This window comes from Ursus arctos, unplaced genomic scaffold, assembly GCF_023065955.2.
Source record: "Ursus arctos isolate Adak ecotype North America unplaced genomic scaffold, UrsArc2.0 scaffold_19, whole genome shotgun sequence".
Lineage (NCBI taxonomy): Eukaryota > Metazoa > Chordata > Mammalia > Carnivora > Ursidae > Ursus > Ursus arctos.
In genome coordinates this window covers 47,154,913-47,174,836 of record NW_026622863.1, presented here as the reverse complement: position 1 = coordinate 47,174,836, position 19,924 = coordinate 47,154,913, and the positions used below count along the sequence as shown (strand labels likewise).

General features: G+C 39.3%; 1 protein-coding gene and 1 pseudogene across 4 annotated transcripts in view; both read left to right on the top strand.

Annotated features, from left to right (window-relative positions):
* Positions 1-19,924, top strand: part of ZNF112 (zinc finger protein 112) — a 49,656-nt gene that overhangs the window by 17,179 nt on the left and 12,553 nt on the right. Inside the window, exons 2-5 of one of the 4 annotated variants that reach the window (XM_057314439.1) lie at positions 4,800-4,853; positions 8,535-8,582; positions 12,330-12,456; positions 16,209-16,304. In XM_057314439.1, the coding sequence (XP_057170422.1) occupies positions 8,568-8,582; positions 12,330-12,456; positions 16,209-16,304 (238 nt within the window). In that variant the 5' untranslated portion in view covers positions 4,800-4,853; positions 8,535-8,567. Of the gene's footprint in view, positions 1-4,799; positions 4,854-8,283; positions 8,423-8,534; positions 8,583-9,725; positions 10,351-12,329; positions 12,457-16,208; positions 16,305-19,924 lie in introns of those variants that run through there. The other 3 variants (XM_048223951.2, XM_044378168.3, XM_044378169.3) reach the window with 3 other exon arrangements.
* Positions 4,868-6,806, top strand: LOC130544136 (60S ribosomal protein L10a-like; annotated as a pseudogene).

The window sequence follows — 19,924 nt, the reverse complement described above, 5'->3', positions numbered from 1 at the left end:
TTTCTTTAGCTTATTTGCCATCCTTATATCTTCTGTGCTGAAGTGTGTGTTTGTATGTTTTGTTCAGTTCTAATTTGGGTAATTGGGTTGTGTTTTCTTTGTTGATTTTTGAGAGTTATTTATATATTGTGGATAGAAGTCCTTTGTTAAATATGTGATTTGCAGATATTTCTCTTCTGCCTGTAGCTTTGTCTTTTCATGCTCTTTTTTTTTTTTAAGATTTATTTATTTTTTGAGAGAGAGAGAGTGCACTCAGGGTAGGGAAGAGGGAGAGAGAGAATCTCAAGCAGACTCCACATTGAGCGTGGAGCCTGACAGGGGCTCGATCTCACGACCCTGAGATCATGACCTGAGCCAAAACCAAGAGTTGGGTGCCCAACCGACTGCGCCACCCAGGTACCCCTCTTTCATGCTCTTAACAGCATCTTTTGCATAAACTAATGAATCATCGAACTTTACATTGAAAACCAGGGATGTACTGTATGGTGACTAACAATATAATAAAAAAATATCATAATAATAAAAAAAACCCAGCATCTTTTGCAGAGCAAAAGTTTTTAATTTTGGTTTCTCTCAATATTTTGTATTTTGTATCTTTTAAGGAATTAAATAATTTCATCTACCATATTGAATTGATGAATGCAAAGTTTCTTGTAACATTCCCTTATTACTCTTCTAATGTCTGTTGAGTCTATAGTGATATCTCTTCTTTCATTCTTGATTTTGGTAATTTATGACTTTTCTCTTTTGTTCTTTGTCGGTCTGGCAAGAAGTTTAATTTCATTGATCTTTTCAAAGAACTCTGTGGGTTTAATTGGTTTTGTCCAGGGGTTCACAGTCTTTTTCTATGAAGACCCAAATTGTAAATATTTTCAGCTTTTCCAGTCAAGCAGCAGAATCAAGAATACTGTTTAGGTCTGTGTATAACAAGAGAGCAAAATCCACAGAATTTTTATTAACAAAATCCAAAATATAATGATTGAGTACATTTTTTTTGTAATACAGATGTACTAATGAGAAGAATGGAAATTTTTTGGGGGGATAACATTTCACTTAACTGACCCTCAAGATTAGTATTCCCCTGTCATCACAATTGACTACAAATGTTTGTCTGTTTATGCTGCTCTGTAATGAGGTTTTATACATTTTATCACTCACTGGAAATGACCTTTTAAACAAATAAGTGCTACTAAATACTGATATCAGTCCAGAAGCTTGTGATTTTAATTCTGCATTTACATGGTAGAAGAGACTTTGCAGATGTGAGTTATGGATCTTGGGATGGCAAGATTATCCAGGTGGGCACACTGTAATCACAACAGTCCCTATAGGAGGAACGCGGGAGATCAGTGTCAGGAGAAGCAATGGGATGACAGAAGCAGAGACTGGAGTGATTTAACCATGAACCAAGGAATGCAGGTGCCTGTAGAAGTTGGAAAAGGCAGGGAAAGTACAAAGAACTGAGAGTGGCACATACAGTCTCTCTTACAACTACACAACTTTGCTGTTGTGGTATGAAAGCAAATAATACCTAAACAAATGAGCATGCCTGTGTTCCCGTAATACCTTATAGAATTCGTGGAATAATACCATTTGATCATTTTCACATGCCATAAAAGAATAGTCTTTTTTAAAAAGTTTTTCCAACCACACAAAAAAAAATCAGTGTTAGTCCCATTGTTAGGTCACAGCCTAAACAAAAACAAGCAGGGGGCCTGTATTGTGGCCACATTTTGCTAAACCTCTGATTTTCTCTAGTGTTCTTATGTTTTCAATTGCATTGATTTATGCTTTATGTTTATTGGATTTATTGATTTCTGTCTAGTTTTTTATTATTTCCTCTTTTTCTATTTAAGTGTAATTTATTTGCCCTTTCCTAGTTGTTAGCTTCAATTGATTTAAGACTCCTCTTTTCTAACACATGAATACATTTCTCTGTAATACCCGCTTTACCTGTATCTCGCACATTTTGATATGTTGTTTCTTCATTTTGATTCCATTCAAAGTGTGCTCTCTTGGTTGCCTTTTTGTTGCTTAGAAGTATGCTGTTTAATTTCCAAATGGAGATTTCCAAATAGCTTTTTGTTATTCATCTCTAGTTTATCTCTATTATAGTTTGAGAAAAGACATTATACAATTTTATAGCAGACTGGAGATGACAAAGGAAAGAATAATGAACTTGAAGATAAAGGAATAGAAATATTTCCATCTGAGCCACAGAGAGGAAAAAATATTGAAAATATGAGCAGAACCTTAGAGCCTTGTGGGACAATATCAAAAGTCTAGTATTCATGTCATTGGAGTCTCAGGAGAGAAGGAGAGGAATATTTGTGTGGAAGTACTGGGTGAAAACCCCCCAAATTTGGTGAGATACATACATTTACAGATTCAAGAAGCTTGGTGAATACCAAATACAAGAAACTCAGAATCACTTCTGGATACATCATAAAGTTCTGGAAATTACAGATAAAAATTCTTGACTACAGCTAGAGAAAATAGCACATTAAATGTGGCACAACAATGATTCAAATATCTGCGGATTTCTCAGGAGAAACCATGGAGGCCAGAAGACAGAACAACATCTTTCAAGTGCTTAAAGAAAGAAATTGCCTACTCAAAATTATATATCCAGTGACAATTTCCTCTGGGAATGAAGGAGGGAAATGTCACATCTGTGCTAAAATGGAGTACTAAAAGAGGTTCTTTAGGCTGAATAGAAATGATACCAAATGGAAACTAGGAACTTAAGAAATGAAGAAAGAGCAACAGAAATAGTAAGTTTTTTGATAAAGATCGTTTTTCTCCTCTTAAAAATATACATGACTGTTTAAAGTAAAAATTGTAACTTGGTTAGAGTATTTTATATAGAGTAATAGATACAACTGCTACATGATGGGGGTAGAGTTAAGGGAACTATTTGATGGTAAGGCTTCTGCATTTTAGTGGAGGTGGTAAAACAATAACACTGAGTACACTGTGAAAGACTAGATATGTATATTGCAACCCTAGAGGAAAAAAAATCCCAAGAGCTATAGCCATAGGTTAATAGGTAAATTAAAATGAATGGAATCCTAAAATATTTTTTTCAAATAACCCCAAAGAAGGCAGGAAATGGGTAATTGGGGAAGAAAATCAGGGAGGAAATGTTTATAGCAGCAATGTTCACAATAGCCAGACTATGGAAAGAGCCGAGATGTCCATCGACAGATGAATGGATAACGAAGATGTGGTGTATATATAATGGAATATTACTGAGCCATCATAAAGGATGAATACTTATCATTTACCCTGATATGGTTAGAACTGGAGGGTATTCTGTTATGAACGAAATAAGTCAATCAGAAAGACAATGATATGGTTTCACTCATGTGTGGGATATAAGAAACAGCACAGAGGGTCATAGGGGAAGGGAGGGAAAACTGGGAACAAATCAGAGAGGGAGACAAACCTCTTATAGGAAACAAACAGGGTTGCTGGGGGGGAGGTGAGTGGGGGTGGGGAGATGGAGTAATTGGGTGATGGGCATTAAGGAGGGCACATGATGTGATGAGCACTGGGTGTTATATGCAGCTGATGAGTTATTGAACTCTACATCTGAAACGAATGATGTACTATATGTTGGCTAATTGAATCTAAATTTAAAAAAAAAGAAAATCAGGGAGGAAAAACAGGGGAAAATGGTAGACTTAAATCCAACCATATTAAAAATTACATTAAATGCTAATGTCCTAAATGCATTGATTAAGAGATTATAAAATTGGATAAAAAACAAGAGCCAAGTATATGCTATTCTAAAGAGCCCATTTTACATATAAGGACATAGATAGGTTAAAAGTTAAAGGGATTATCCAAAAAAGGTATACCATGGAAACACCAATCAAAAGAAAGCTGGAATGGCTATAGTAATATCAGAGAAAGTAGACTTCAGACCAAGGACTATTACCAGGGACAAAGAGGGACACTTACACCAAGGGTCAGTTTACCAAGTAGACCTAATAGTCCTAAATGTGCATTCATAAGACAACATAGCTTCAAACTACATGAAGAAAACTGGACAGAACGGAAAAAAGAAATGGAGAAATCCCCAATTTCATTAGGATATTTCAATACTCTTCTCAGTAACTGATAAAGCAAGCAGACTTGTTCAATAAGAATACAAAAGACCTGAACATACTATTAACATTTCCAGAACACATCATGAAATAAACAACAGAATGCACATGATTTTCATGAGCTTCAGTTCTGATCATTTCTGTTGACCTGTCTTTGAGTTCACTGGTGTTTCTGCTCTGTCTCTCCCACTCAGTTGCAGGTTTCTAAGTAGTCGGGACTATGTCAAATTCTCTGTGCTTATTGCCAAGTATAGGTATTGGCAGAGAAGAGTTATTCAGTAGCTGTGGTTGATAGAGCTTTCCGAGAGGCATCAAGGAAGGGGACCTTCAGCTCAGTGAGGTTGTATTCACATTTTCTGAAGATGGATGTGGGAGAAACAAACAACATAAATATTTCCTGTCCTTTATCTAAATCAGATTGGGTAGGATGCTGAAGCCACCCACTTTTTCAGAATGTTCAAAGGATGATATACACCTATTGATAATGACTGACCTAAAATAAATATGCTTAAAAGCAAACTAGTGTGTGGCTTCTATATTTATTTCATGGTGACAACAACAAGGATGATTGTAATAACAGCTAACATTTGTTGGGTGCTTATTATGAACTATACTGACTTTCTAACACTTGGATGCATTAACTCATTTGTTCCTCATAATAACCCTACTTTTATCTTCATTTTACAGATGAAGAAACAGAAGCATCAAGAGGTTAATTAACTTGCAAAGTTTACTCTGTTAGTAAGTGGCAGAATCTTGACTGAAGCTTGGCAGCCTGATTTTATAGCCTAGGCTCTTGGCCGAAACACTCTGCTTTCATTGGACTGGCAAAGTGGGTTTTAGGAGTTATAAGGCTGTAGCAAAGCCTGTTACAGGGTATCCTAGAACAGGGGACATATAAGCTGATGTAAAAAGGTAAGAGGATCCAGGATGCAGGTGGGCAAACTGCCCATACTTCTCTTTGTAAATCCTCTCTTCACATACAAAATCCTGGAGGCTTTCCTGTGAGATCAAGTGATTTATACAGCTGGAGTTTACAGAGGAGAGCAGACATGGAAGATTCCTCTATGGATGGCTTGCTAAGAATCTAGACTTTCTTCTAAAGGCACTGGGCAGCCATGCACATGTTTTAACCAAGAAGACATAATCAGACTAACTCTTTCCAACAAATAAAGAAACAAGAACACTCTGTGGGATGACCACTGTTTAAATATCTGTGTAACATGAATTGCTTTACGTTCTGAATTCTTAAAGTCCCTTGGATGATTAGTGACTCCTATTGCTTGATAAATCTGATCAGGCAAGTCGAAACTGGAAGCCTGTATTCATGCTGAGTGCGTGCCTGAAGAAACATCCACAACTCACAATACTGCTCTTGCCCCTTAGAGACAGCTCCAGGAGCACCTTATAATGGGGAGCAGTGGGGCACTGGGAGTCGCAAGGCCTGAGTCCCAGGCCCTGCTCTGCTCCTGGCTTATGTCTCCTCTAGTCATTCCCTGTGCTCATTGAGAGGCTGAATGGTCTAATGGTTGATTGCATAGGCTCAGCTTGCAAACTTCTTCTCTTAATCTCAGAATCTCTGTTTGCAACCTTCTCTGCAAACTGTAGTCACCTGAGGGGAAGGGGTTTAATTTTCATGAAAACTCTTCCTCCACAGATACCAATTTATAGACCCTGGACTGGGGCTGGGCATTGGTTTTGTCGTGTTTCATTTTTTTATTAACTTCCCAACGATAACAAGTGAGCTAGCTGGTAGACTGTGACCCACCATCCTAGTAATTAAGACCATGGACTCTGGGATGATAATCCTGGCTGCTCTGCTGACTGAATGGATAATCATGAATAAATAACTTAAAATCTCGATGCTTCAGCTTTTCCAGTTACTGCAGCGCATGGCAGCATGAGCTGCGACAGCTCCTGGGATGGGCTGTACGAAGCAATGCGGTGGGAAGTCCTGCCCAGCAGCCAGCAGAAAGCACTGGAAGTTTTCAGACACTGTGGAGCTGCAAATCAGCTTGAAGAACTATGACCCTCGGAAGGACAAACGGTCCTTGGGCACCATCAGGCTTAAGTCTCCTCCCTGCCCCAAGTTCTCCATGTGTGACTTAGGGGACCAGCAGTACTGTGATGAGGCCAAAGCTGTGGATATCTCCCACGTGAGCACAGAGGCACTGAAGACTCAACAACAATAAAAAATTAGTCAAGAAGTTGTCCAAGAGGTATGATACTTCTCGGCTTCAGAATCTCTGATCGAGCAGATCCCATGAATTCTGGGCCTGGGCCTGAATATGGCTGGCAAGTTCCCTTGTTGCTGACCCACAATGAGATCATGGTGGCCAAAAGTGGATGAAGTGAAGTCCACAATCGAATTCAAGATGAAGAAGGTGCTGTGTCTGGCAGTGGCCGTTTTCCACGTGAAGATGACAGATAATGGGCTTGTGTACAACATCCACTTAGCTGTCAGTTTCCTGGTGTCATTGCTCAAGAGGAACTGGCAGAACATCCGGGCTTTATACATCAAGAGCATCGTGGGCAAGCCCCAGCGCCTGTACTAAGGCACAGCTTAATAAACCTTAGTGCTACCATTAAAAAAAAACAAGAACAAAAAACCTCAATGCTTCAATATTCTCAACAGTAAAAATTGTCTTAATCCTTTAGGTTGTTGGGAGGATTAAATGGGGCAATTCCTCTAAAGCATGTGATTTGGCTCTTGACTTCTTACCACCTTTGCGGCTTCTTATTTGCCCCAGGTACCCTCCCTTTGAGTACTGTTCTGTTCGAGTACCCTGTTGAGCTTTGAGTGGCTAATACGGCACTGTCATCCTCCAGGGCTAACCTCAGGCCTCATTTTCTTCATTGAGCCCATCTAACTCTCTCCCTTATCCAGTCTAGGTTTGGGGACCCATTCCATGTTCCCCCAAGGGACCCTGTTTACACTCTACTCCGGCATCTGTCAGTGTGTTTTAGCTCATTTCCTAATTGGCCTCCCACACTTAGGCTCTGAGCAACTAGAGATCTAGGAACTATATCCCTTTGAGGAGGTAATCCATAAATATTGGGTACGTGAAAGAAAACTCAGCACTTTGACTGCTAATTATGAAGCCAAGTCAACATTTGTTCTTGGTAGTTGTGCGTACCTTCTGTGGATTCTTCAGCTGGGGGCTGTGTGGGCAGGGACTTGGGAGGAGAGGGGTGCTCTGCTGGAGGAGGAGAAACGCTCTCTCTAAGGTGGTGCAAAAAGGCTCTACCTTATTCACAACCCACGACCAGCCCTTTTTTGAATTCTTTCTCTTCCACAAATGATCTTGAAGTTGCTTGAAAACAGCAAATAACAATAAATACCTGTTGAAAACAATAAATAACCTTGCCCAAGACATTAAACTCCTGGTCCCCAAGACCTTGCAAGTATTGAGTGCTGAGCCAACACTTTACACAGATAGGAGAAATATAGTGGCATCACAGGCCTCTTTGATCTTTCATTATATCCATGTGGGAAGAGGGATGCCTTCTCTGGCTTCGAGAAGAATATGGGGACAGATGGTGGTGAAATAAAATAATGTATAAACTTGTAGAATCACTGTGTTGTACACCTGAAATAAATGTAACGTGTCAACTATACTAAAAAAAAACTAAATAAAATTAAAAATAAATTAATTAAAAAAAGAACATCCATCATTAAACTTTTCAGAAGGGTGGTCTCAATGTCTAATGAAGTGTTATTATTGGGGCAATAGGTTATTAAGAAGCCATCCTTGCCACCCAGGTGTCTTCCAAGACACATTTATAAGGACAGTTTTATGGTAGAGAATAGTACCCAATTTAACATTGGGATGATTACAGGGTTTTTCTGCTATTCACATGTCATCCTAATAGCAATCTCGTAATGTTGGTTCTATTATGGTCCTGATGCTTCAGATGATAGAAATGAAGCCTGGAGAGGTTAATTAATTAACCATGGTTAAATATATGTGTATACGATATGTTATATGTACTATCATATGTTATATATGTCTTATCCCTTATATGTTACATATGTGTGTTCTGTAGCAGTGCCAACATATTGCAAATGTACAGCAAATACACCACAATGCCAGGTTTTGAAACAGTTTTGTGCCCAGAGTCCACTTTTAACCAGCACCTTCCACTGCCTCTCCTTTTCCACATTTTCCAGGATCAGAGTGAGTTCCTTAGGAGCAGAGAGGTGTGTGAGGAGTGCTGAGTATCACTGTGCAGACTGTCCCATGCTTGAGGGCATCCTGCCAGGATAACCTCATGGTAGCTGGACTCCAGCCCACACCCGGCCTGCCAAGGTGTGTGTGGCAGCATGTGCTGGGGCAAGGGACACCTTTGTCTGTTTTACACAAAGCTACATTTCCCTTTCCCTCATGGCTTCTTTCTTATTGCCTTGTTTTGCCTTCTCAGGTCGCTGCCTTTCCCCAGGAAAAGGAGGAGAAAATGATCGAGTTCCAGGTGAGTTGGATTTTTATTTCTGTCACTGAACATTTTATTTCACTTCTCAGTTAGGTGGACACCTTTTTTCCCTTACTTGCCAGGAATAAAGAATTTCAGCAGATGTTAACCGTTTATGTGCCATGCTCTTTGTTTCTCTTTAAAACCTTTTTCCATATATACAATGGAATATTACTCAGCCATCAAAAAGAACGATTTCACAACATTTGCAGCAACATGGACGGGACTGGAGGAGATAATGCTAAGCGAGATAACTCAAGGAGAGAAAGACAGTTATCATATGGTTTCACTCATTTATGGAACATAAGAAGTAGGAAGCTCGGTAGGAGAAGAAAGGGAAGAAGGGGGGGGGTAAAAAGAAGGGGGAATGAACCACGAGAGACTATGGACTCTGGGAAACAAACTGAGGGCTTCAGAGGGGGGAGGTGGGGGAATGGGATAGGCTCGTGATGGGTATTAAGGAGGGCACGTATTGCATGGTGCACTGGGTGTTATACGCAAGTAATGAATCATGGAAATTTACATCAAAAACTTGGGATGTACTGTATGGTGACTAACAGCGTAATAAAAAGATTTTATATTAAAAATAAATAAATAAAACCTTTTTCCTGAGGCGCCTGGGTGGCTCAGTCGTTAAGCGTCTGCCTTTGGCTCAGGTCATGATCCCAGGGTCTTGGGATTGAGCCCTGCATCGGGTTCCCTGCTTGGTGGGGGCCTGCTTCTCCCCGTCCCCTTCCCCCTGCTTGTGTTCCCGCTCTCGCTGTCTCTCTCTCTGTCAAATAAATACAAATTTCCTTTCAGTTTTTGTCTTGTTATCATTTTATTTTTACAAATAATAGTGTAAAAGAGAATAGAAAATTTTTAAATGGGGGCGCCTGGCTGGCTCAGTCAGTGGAGCATATGACTCTTGATCTCGGGGTTCTGAGTTCGAGCCCCACATTGGTGTGAGATTACTTAAAAATAAGATCTTAAAAAAAAAGAAATTTAAAAAATGAAAAAGGCCACACATTACTCTGCTTATAAATTACTTGTTTTTTCACAGTCATTTTATATGTATTATATACAATAATAGATATAATTTTGAATTTTTTTTTATAAAGATTTTATTTATTTATTTGACAGAGAGAGAGACAGCCAGTGAGAGAGGGAACACAGGCAGGGGTAGTGGGAGAGGAAGAAGCAGGCTCCCAGCAGAGGAGCCTGATGTGGGACTCGATCCCAGAACGCCAGGATCACACCCTGAGCCGAAGGCAGACGCTCAACGACTGCGCCACCCAGGCGCCCCTTGATTTTTTTTTACTTAAAATTATAGCACTTAATATTATTTTAGTGGACGCTGTCCCCCCCGCCCCAGTTTTTACTATTCCTCATCAGTTTTGCTACATACAATCTTTACTCAAAAAGCAATTTTTTAAAAAAGATTTATTTATTTGAGAGCAGGGGGAGGAACAGAGGGAGAGGGAGAGAATCTCAAGCAGACCCCACACTGAGTGTGGGGCCCGACGTGGGGCTTGAGCTCATGACCCTGAGAGCAGAACCTGAGCTGAAACCAAGAGTTGGATGCTTAACGAACTGAGCCGCCCAGGTGCCCCACAAAAAGCAATTCTGAGAGAATTCTAATATAATTTGTCCTTCTGTTGTAGGGACTCAAAACTAAAAAAAAATTTTTTTTTCTCCCAAGAGGTGCCTGAAGTACTTTACAAAAAGAATACCTAGAAGATGGTTTTGTCTAACAGGATCATACTGAAAGTGACCTCAGGAAAAAATTGTGAGATGTTTTCAATATAAAGAGCTAGATTTTTTTCTTCCCAAGACCTGAAGCTTTTTGTGTGTGTCTGTGTACGTTTGTGTACTTTTGTGTGTTTCACCCTTAATGTATTAATTTATTTTATTGGAGCGATACAGATACTTAATTTAAAAATTATAGTCATACTGTAGGACATGCAGGCACTTTCCATCTGTCGCTTTATTCACTGCTCCAAGGGGCATTTAGAATAATCTGCACTGTTAACATGAAGCTAAGAGGTTCATGGAAGTTCAAGTCCCGCTCAAGTTCCTGCAGCAGACAAGGGTCCAGCCAACTCCAAAGCCTTTCCCTTCTGGATAAAGAGTATCAGGAAAGAGCTACCGGAGGGAGGAAGTGCAAAACAAAACAAAATCCAAAACCAAGTCAGAGTTTTCATTCAGAAACCAAGGCCTGACGTTGTGCCATTCAGAGCCGCAGCCAGAACAAAGGTCTTTGTGCAAAACATTTACATTTCCCTATAGTAAAAAGTTACAAGACAAATCACCAAGTAGAATGAAAAATATTTGCAACATATTTGGAAGAAAGGACTTAATGTCCCCAAAATGAATATTTTGAATGCAACAAGAGTAAGAGATGGCCAGCAAATACATGAAAAGGGGATGGTCTTCATTACTAATCAACTTTGTGAAAATTTTTCTAGGTAACTGGTTTTTACTTCCCAAATTTACTTCTGAGATTATCAGAGATTTTTTTTTTTTAAGTATTCATATCTGGTGTTGGCCAGGGTGTAGAGGTTTAGGGATTTATACTTGGAAGAAAAATAAGCTGGAAAACTCTTTCGAAGGAAACACCTGTCGTGAAGCAAAATGCTGAAAGTTGTCATTCAGCATTACCATTTCTACTTTTTGGAATTTATTTTAAGGAGATAACCCAAGGTCTATGCAAAACGATTTTTGGGGTCACCTGGGTGGCTCAGTCGTTAAGCGTCTGCCTTCGGCTCAGGGCGTGATCCTAGAGTCCTGGGATCGAGCCCCGCATCGGGCTCCTCCGTTGGGAGCCTGCTTCTTCCTCTCCCACTCCCCCTGCTTGTGTTCCCTCTCTCGCTGGCTGTCTTTCTTTCTGTCAAATAAATAAATAAAATCTTTTTAAAAAACAACAAAACAAAAAAAACAATTTTTTTGCGACATCGTTTATGATAGATAATCTAAAACAGAGCATGCATTATTTGGATGAGTTAATCATCTCCTAGATCATTGACTTACTTTACAGCACTGCAGTGGGATGACGGACACGATCACAGTAATAATCGTAATAATAGCTAACATTTACTGGGTACTGTGTGCCAGGCACTGCTTCGAAGTGCTTTACTTACAGTCGCTCACGTTGTTATCATACCCTATGGTACAGATATCCGCAGGCCAAGGAGAGAATGAAGAACTTCTCCAAGGTCACGTAGCTAGCACAAGGCAGAACATTCCAGGTTATGTACAGGCAGCCAGGCTCTGGAGCTGTGCCCACGCCACAGCTGCACACCCCAGATGGGGCACAGAGCGTGAACTACATACTCCAAGAGTATGTAGAAGAGCGATACCTGTAAGTCTGGCAAATTACAGAAGTGGAATGTGTGTGTATGTGTAAAAGGGAGAACAGCGACGCCATCACACACTATTGGAACGAAAGCAATGGGGCAAATGGCGTTCTTAATAAAAAAAGATAAAATAAAATTTAAAATTATAGTGGCCTATGATGCAGCAAGAGTTGCAGGGACTTACCTATAGGAGTGCTAACAAAAAGCAGCCATTTATTTATTTGTTTGTTTGACAACAATATAACGTGCAAGAATTTCTTCTCTTGCAGCCCTTTTGGTGGATGGAATGAGTGGTGTAGAGGGCAGCACTTCGATTGGGTCCCCCAGATTCTAGAACAGCTTCCCATCCTTGGCACTTTCTCAGCGCTGCCGCTCTTCCATAAACATAGTCTGCCTGTGCTTGGTGTTGTAGGAGCCGGTGACGTTCAAGGACGTGGCGGTGGTCTTCAGTGAGGAGGAGCTGGGGCTGCTGGACTCCACCCAGAGGAAGCTGTACCGAGACGTGATGCTGGAGAACTTCGGGAACCTGGTCTCTGTGGGTGAGGACAGGCGCTCGGTGACTGAAAGTCAGCCCCCTGGGGTGGCTCAGCTGTTTGAAGCTCTGAGACTCTTGAAATCATCCCCTGAGCTTGGGCAAATAAGAGTCCTAATAATCCCCGTACAACAGCAAGATGTTTCTGTCCTTCGATCTATGGAACTGGGCAAATTGTGGTCCTGCCCTGTGTTTGTCATGAAGTCAGTTTAGGGAGTTGCTCCAGCTTTTTTTTTTTTTTCCCCAGAGTGCCAGTAACAGTAACTGTTTATTAACTTGATTTTTCAGAGGTATTTTGTTTTTTGCTTTAACAGTGTATTTGTAAATAACTTCAAACTTACAGAACATTTGCAAAAGTAAAGAATAAGAACACCCCTATAGCTTTTACCTCGATTCACCTACAGTAATATTTTTCCCCATTTATTTTTTTTATTTATGTGCATCTTCTTTCTCTCTCCATATATATTTGTGTGTATATATGAAAACATGTATATTCATAATATTTTTTTCTGAACCATTTGAGAGTAATATATGTACAACATGGCCCTTTATCTCTAAATACTTCAGTGTGTATGCAGAGTTTGGGAGTCCCCCAGACTGCTCTTACTGTGACACCAGTTGTAAGCTCAGGGGTCCCCAAGATAACCCTCAGCCTCAATAATTCACTAGAAGGACTCCCAGAAGGCACTGAAAGCTGTTATACTCATGGTTACACTTCATTACATGAAAAGCGTACAAGTTAAAATCAGCCAAGGGAAGAGGCACCTGGGGCAGAATCCAGGGAATTTCCAGCACCAACTTCTAGTTGTCTCTCCCAGAGGAGTCGTAGACAGCACTGACTCTTCCCAGCAATGACGAGTCATAGTACACATGGAGTATTGCCAACCAGGGAGGCTCACACGAGCCCTGGTGTCCAGAGCTTTTACTGTGGTTTGGCTATATAGATATGGTTGGACACCTGTGTGTCTGACCTTAGTTTCCAGCCCCTCTGGAAATCCGGCTGATAGCAGGTGGCCCAAAGGCCCCACCATAAATCACATTGGTAAGCAATCTGGTGTGGTCCAAAGCCTCTACGTGAGAAGGACGCTCTTACCAGACAGGAAATGCCAAGGACTTAGAGATCACTTCCCAAGAGCTGAGGACAAAGGCCAGACCTCTCTTCAAGCAAGCTTAATTCTTCACTGAAGAAATAGGAATGTAGGAATAGGAATATTCTCTTACATATTCCCAGTGCAAATATCATACTTTTATCCAGTCTTTCATTTATGCTCTGATTTTATCAGTAGAGCCAGTTATATTTCTAAAAGCATATTTTTCTTTCTCCAGAGTAAGGCCTAGTCTTGAGTCTAGTCTAACTGTCATGTCTGTTTGGCCTCCTTTCATTCGGAGCATTTCCGCAGCAATTTCTTTTCTTTTAGGACAGTGACATTTGGGAAGAATACTGTTCTTCCCCTCCCCACCCCCACATCTACTTCCTTGTAATTAGGTTCAGATGATCCATTCTGGCTGGAACTCCGCATCGGTAGTCCTTCTGAGCATTTCACACGCACAGGCACGCCATCTGTCCCGCATTGGTGGTGCTGATGTTGATCACCCAATCAAGATGTCCGCTTTGTCCACTATAAAATTACTGCTTTGTTTCTCTTGCAATCATAGGGCAACACTCTTTAAGACCACGCAAATATTTCCCTATAGATTTAGCATCTAGTGACGATCCTTGCCTTATGCGGTCTTTACCATGGTCATTACAAAATGATTTTCTGACTTAGTACCTCCTTCACAGTTAGCAGTCAGCTCTTGGCATTCTACAGTGAGCAAGAGCCCCACATGCCTTGGTCGTTTATTTATTTATTTGTAGGGACTTGTGAATTCTTCTTCTTCTTCTTCTTCTTCTTCTTCTTCTTCTTCTTCTTCTCCTTTTTCTTCTTCTTCTTTAAAGATTTTATTTATTTATTCGACAGAGATAGAGACAGCCAGCGAGAGAGGGAACACAAGCAGGGGGAGTGGGAGAGGAAGAAGCAGGCTCATAGCGGAGGAGCCTGATGTGGGGCTTGATCCCATAACGCCAGGATCACGCCCTGAGCCAAAGGCAGATGCTTAACTGCTGTGCCACCCAGGCGCCCCTCTTCTTCTTCTTTTTAAATGGCTTCTAATATTACTGTAATTATTTTGGTACTAAAATTCTTCCAGATTTGGCTTTTTGTAATATGCCTCCACCATTTTTTTTTTTTTTTTTTTGAGCATTTCCTTACTTCATGGCATAGATGCCGTTCTGTGTTCATCTTTTACTTCATACCCCAGCTCTGGAATCATCCATTTCTTGGAGAATGGTATTTAACAACAAGGTCTGAATGCTAGGTACTGTCAATACCACTGTGGTGGCTTTGTATCCCCTTTGTATCTCAAGGGATAGAACTAGCAGGTGGGCGTGTGTGTGCGCGTGCGCATATATTCACATACATATACGTACACACATGTGAGTAGATGTTCAGTTTCATTAAATATAAGGCAGATGTTAAGTAAAATTATGCTGAAATACTATTTCTCACCCGTGAGATTAGCAAAAATTCAAACACTCAACACCGTACTTTTTTGGGCAAAGTTGAGGGAAATAAAGCACTCTCATGCATTGAAAGTAGGAAAGCAAAATGAAACAGTCCTAAAGGAGGGGAATTTGCCAATTATCCAGCAAAGTTCCCAGCAATTCCCTTCTAGGAATTTTTCCCTAAAGATAGCAAAGTGCAAAAGAGCGTTAGTTGTATACTACAACTCATGTAAGAAAGAAGGGAAATAAGGAAACCTACGTATATCTGCTTGTCTTTTAAGAAGAAACCCAAAAAGGATTAATTAGAGATTCATGAAGTTAGTCTCATACAGTGGGTGGGAGGTAAGAGTGTGGAAGGTATGTGTCACACTCCTTTGAGTGTGCCTTTCTGTCTGGTTTGGACTTTTGAAAATCCATTAGTTCAATGCATTATACAAATTAAATAAGAAGAAAAAAGTAAGAGGGCTACTGGGTGATGGACATTAAGGAGGGTACTTGGTGTAATGAGCGCTGGGTGTTACCTGCAACCGATGAATCACTAATTCTACCCCGAAACTACTACTACACTATATGTTCACTAAGTAGAATTTAAACAAAATCTTGAAAGAAAAAAAAAGAAGAATGCAGAAGTATGGCAATCTAAAACTAAAAGAAAAATGAAACAAATGAAATTGATTATATTTGAAACTAATACCATAACCTCACTGAAGAGAGAAAAGAAAGAACGAACTTACGGAAATAGCTAGGGAACACAGCACGTAACTATATCCCCTTAAGTGTTAGGTACGGTGGGGGGGGGGGGTGGGAAAACAAACTGCAATCCTGAACAATTTTCAGTGGGTTTGTTTATTGTGGTGAGATGGAAGAAGCCATCCTGAAACTATTTTAGATGTATTACAGGTGCCACGGCAATTTACTGGAGAAAGTATAGTCTTTTCACCCTTTTATAGAGGGTGCTGGAACATTTAGACTTCTGTATGCATCTATACCCATGCCTCGCATCTCACTAAGTAATTGACTCAAAATGGATAATAGACCTAATGGAAAATGTAAAAGTAGGAAACTTCTAGAAGGAAGCACAGGAGAAAATCTTCATGACCTTGGGTTAGGCAAACAGTTCTTAGATACCAAAAGCATGATTCAGAAAAGAAAAAAAAAAGATCAGTTGGACTTCATCAAAACTTAAAACTTCTGCCCTCTTTGCCTTTCTGCAGGGAATCAGCCCTTCAAACCAGAGCTTATATTCCAGCTGGAGAGAGAAGAAAAGCTTTTGATGATGGAGGCAGAAACCCAGAGAGAAGGGTATTTAGGTAAGAACCGTCCTGCAGTAACACGGCAGCTAGAGAGCCTCTCCTAAGACGTGAGTCAGAACATTCCAGGCCCTAAGTGTCTAACCCCTTAGCCTCCTCTGGCTGTCCATATTTATCTGTAATTGTTTGTTTCTGCCCGTTCATTCAGTTCTGTACTGCCCATGGCTGCCCATCAGACCCGTCAGAGTTATGCTTCTGCTTCAGGTTCCTTGACTCGCTTTTCTCTTTGCCTTGAATGAACGAATTGCTTAATAGACTGTCTTCAGTCATCCGTGGGACAGCTGGTAGTCACAGAGTAAATCAGCACAATGGAAGGATACTCTAGAATGTTGTTTGTTTTCTGATGAAGGCCTGTCCTAATTCTAATTGTGTAGGGGTCCTTGAGCATAGATAGGCAGCCATTGTTCTCAAAAGATTAAGAATAGCCAGTCAACTAAAGTCAGTATCAAAAGTGCTGAGTGCCAACATCATACGTAATTGGTCCTTCCCATGCAGCAATTTCAACTGAGACATTCTTACATTAACTTCCTTATTCAGATGCCCGGCTCTTCATCTTCCCATTCTGTCCTCTCTTTTCATCCTCTTATCCTCTAACACCTGAAGGGTCTCTTGACCTAGCTACAGTTTTCTTAAAATTCTTATTCAATTTCTTTAAACTTAAAAAAAAAAAGGCCAACAACACCAAAACCATCAGTTCACCCATTTCTCCCACCCCAACCCCTTCCTCTCGAAACCACCAGTCTGTTCTCTGTATCTGTAAGCTTGGTATCTTGTTGTATTTTAATCTACATATAAGAGAGATCATGTGGTGTTTGTCTTTCTCTGTCTGACTTGTTTCACGTAACATAATGCCCTTGAGGTCCATCCTTGTTGTTGCAAATGGCAAGATTTCATTCTTGTGGCAAATAATATTACACTATATATATATATATATATATATATATACACACACACACACACATACATACACACATATATATACATGTATATATATATACGTATGTATGTACTATATATACTAGATACGTATATATATATGCATACACACACTATATACAGTTTTATATATATAAATATATATATATAGTTTTATATATAAAACCTATATATACTATATATACACATAGTACATATATACCAGTGTATGTGTGTATATATATGTGTGTGTATATATATATATATACTACAGTTTCTTTATCCATTCATCTATTGATGGACACTTAGGTTGTTTCCGTATCTTGGCTATTGTAAATAATGCTGCAATGAACATGAGGGTGTGTATATCTTTTTGAATTAATGTTTTCATTTTCTTCAGATAAGTACCCAGAAGTGGAATCACTAGATCATATGGTAGTTCTCTTTTTAATTTTTTGAGGAACCTCCTTACTGTTTTCTGTAGTGGTGGCACAAATTTCCCTTCCCACCAACAGTGCACGAGGGTTCCCTTTACTCTGCATCCTGGCCAACACTTTTTCTCTTTTGTCTTTTTGATACTGGCCGTTGTGACAGGTGTGAGGGGATATCTCATTATGGTTTTGATTTGCACTTCCCTGATTATGAGTGATGTTGCATATCTTCTCGTGTCTGTTGGCCATCTGGATGTCTTTTTTGAAAAATGTCTATTCAGTTCGTCTGCCCATTTTCTATTTGGATTGTGTGGGGGGTTTTGCTATTGAGTTGTAGGCGTTATTCATATATTTTGTATATTAGCCCCTTATCAGCTATATGATTTACAATTATTTTCTTCCATTCAGTAGGTGGCCTTTTTATTTTGTTGATGGTTTACTTTGCTGTGCAGAAGCTTTTTAGTTTGATGCAGTCCCACTTTTTATTTTTGCTTTTGTTGCTTTTCCTTTTGGTGTCAGGTAAAAAAAATAATCACCAAGACCGATGTCAAGGAGCTTACTCCCTGTGTTTCCTTCTGGGAGTTTTATGGTTTTAATCTATGGTCAAGTCTTTAATCCATTTTGAGTTAATTTTTGTTTGTGGTATAAGAAAGGGGTCCAGTTTTATTCTTTTGCATGTGGCTGTCCAGTTTTCCCAGCACCACTTGTTGAGGAGACTTCTTTTCCTCACTGTATATTCTTGCTCCTTTGTTGTAAATTAATTGGCCATATAAGCATGGATTTATTTCTGGGCTCTATTCTGTTCCATTGATCTATGTGTCTGTTTTTATGCCAATACCGTACTATTATTTATTTATTTAAATTCAATTAGCCAACGTATAGTACATCATTAGTTTCAGATGTAATGTTCAATAATTTATCAGTTATGTATAACACCCAGTGCTCATCACTATTTTAATTACTGTTGTGTTGTAATATTGTTTGAGATAAGGGAGTATGATACATCTAGCTTTGTTCTTTCTCAAGATTGCTTTAGCTATTTGGGGTCTTTTGCCATACAAATTTGAGGGTTGTTTGTTCTATTTCTGTGGAAAATTGGAATTTTGATAGGGATTGCATTGAATTTATAGATCGCTTTGGGTAGTATGGACATTTTAACAATATTAATTCTTCCAATCCATGAGCATGAATATATTTCCATTTATTTGTGTCTTCTTCAATTTCTTTCATTAATTCTTGTTTTCATTAATTTTGTGTCTTTTAATTTTTCCAACATATAGGTCTTTCACTTCCTTGGTTAAGTTTATTCCTAGATATTTTATTCTTTTTGATGCAATTGTAAATGGGATTGTGTTCTTAATTTCTCTTAGTTTGTTGTTAGATTGAAGAAATGCCCAGATTTTTGTGTATTGGTATTTTATTCTGCAACTTTACTGAATTCATTTATTCTAACAGTGTGTGTGTGTGTGTGGGTGTGGGTGTGTGTGTGTGTGGTCTTTAGGCTTCTATACATAATATGTCATCTGCAAGTAGTGACAGCCTTACTTCTTCTTTTCCAATTTGGATGCCTTTTCTTTCTTTTTCTTGCCTAATTTCTCTAAATCTGTATGAAATGGGTGAGAGTGGACATCCTTGTCTTGTTCCTGAGTTTTGTTTCACCATCTGATTTTATCTATGGGCTTTTTATATAAATGGCTTTTATTATGTTGAGGTACATTCCCTTTATACTCACTGAGAATTTTTATAATGAATGGATGTTGAATTTTGTTAGATTCTTGTTCTGCATCCATTAAGATGATCATATGATTTTTGTCCTTTATTTTGTTAATGTGGTGTATCATACTGATTTTTGAGAATGTCAAACCATCCTTGCATTCCTGGAATAAATCCTGCTTGATCATGGTGTATGATCCTTTTAATGTATTGTTGAATTCAGTTTGATAATATTTTGTTAAGGATATTTGCATCTATGTTCATCAGGGATATTGGCCTGTATATTTTCTCTTTTTTTATTTAGCCAACGTATAGTCCATCATTCATTTTTGGTGTAATGTTCAATGATTCATCAGTTGCATATAACACCCTGTGGCCTGTAATTTTCTTTTCGAAGTAGAATTTTCAAGTTAGACATTTATGTGAATCCAAACATGTTAGTAATATTTCTGGAGTCCATAAGACTCTGACAACTGTGTAGCTAAGGGTGCTCCTGGGTAGGCAAGAGTCAGTAAAAATTTTCAAAGGAAACTCTTTCACTTCTATAATGTTTTGCTGCCA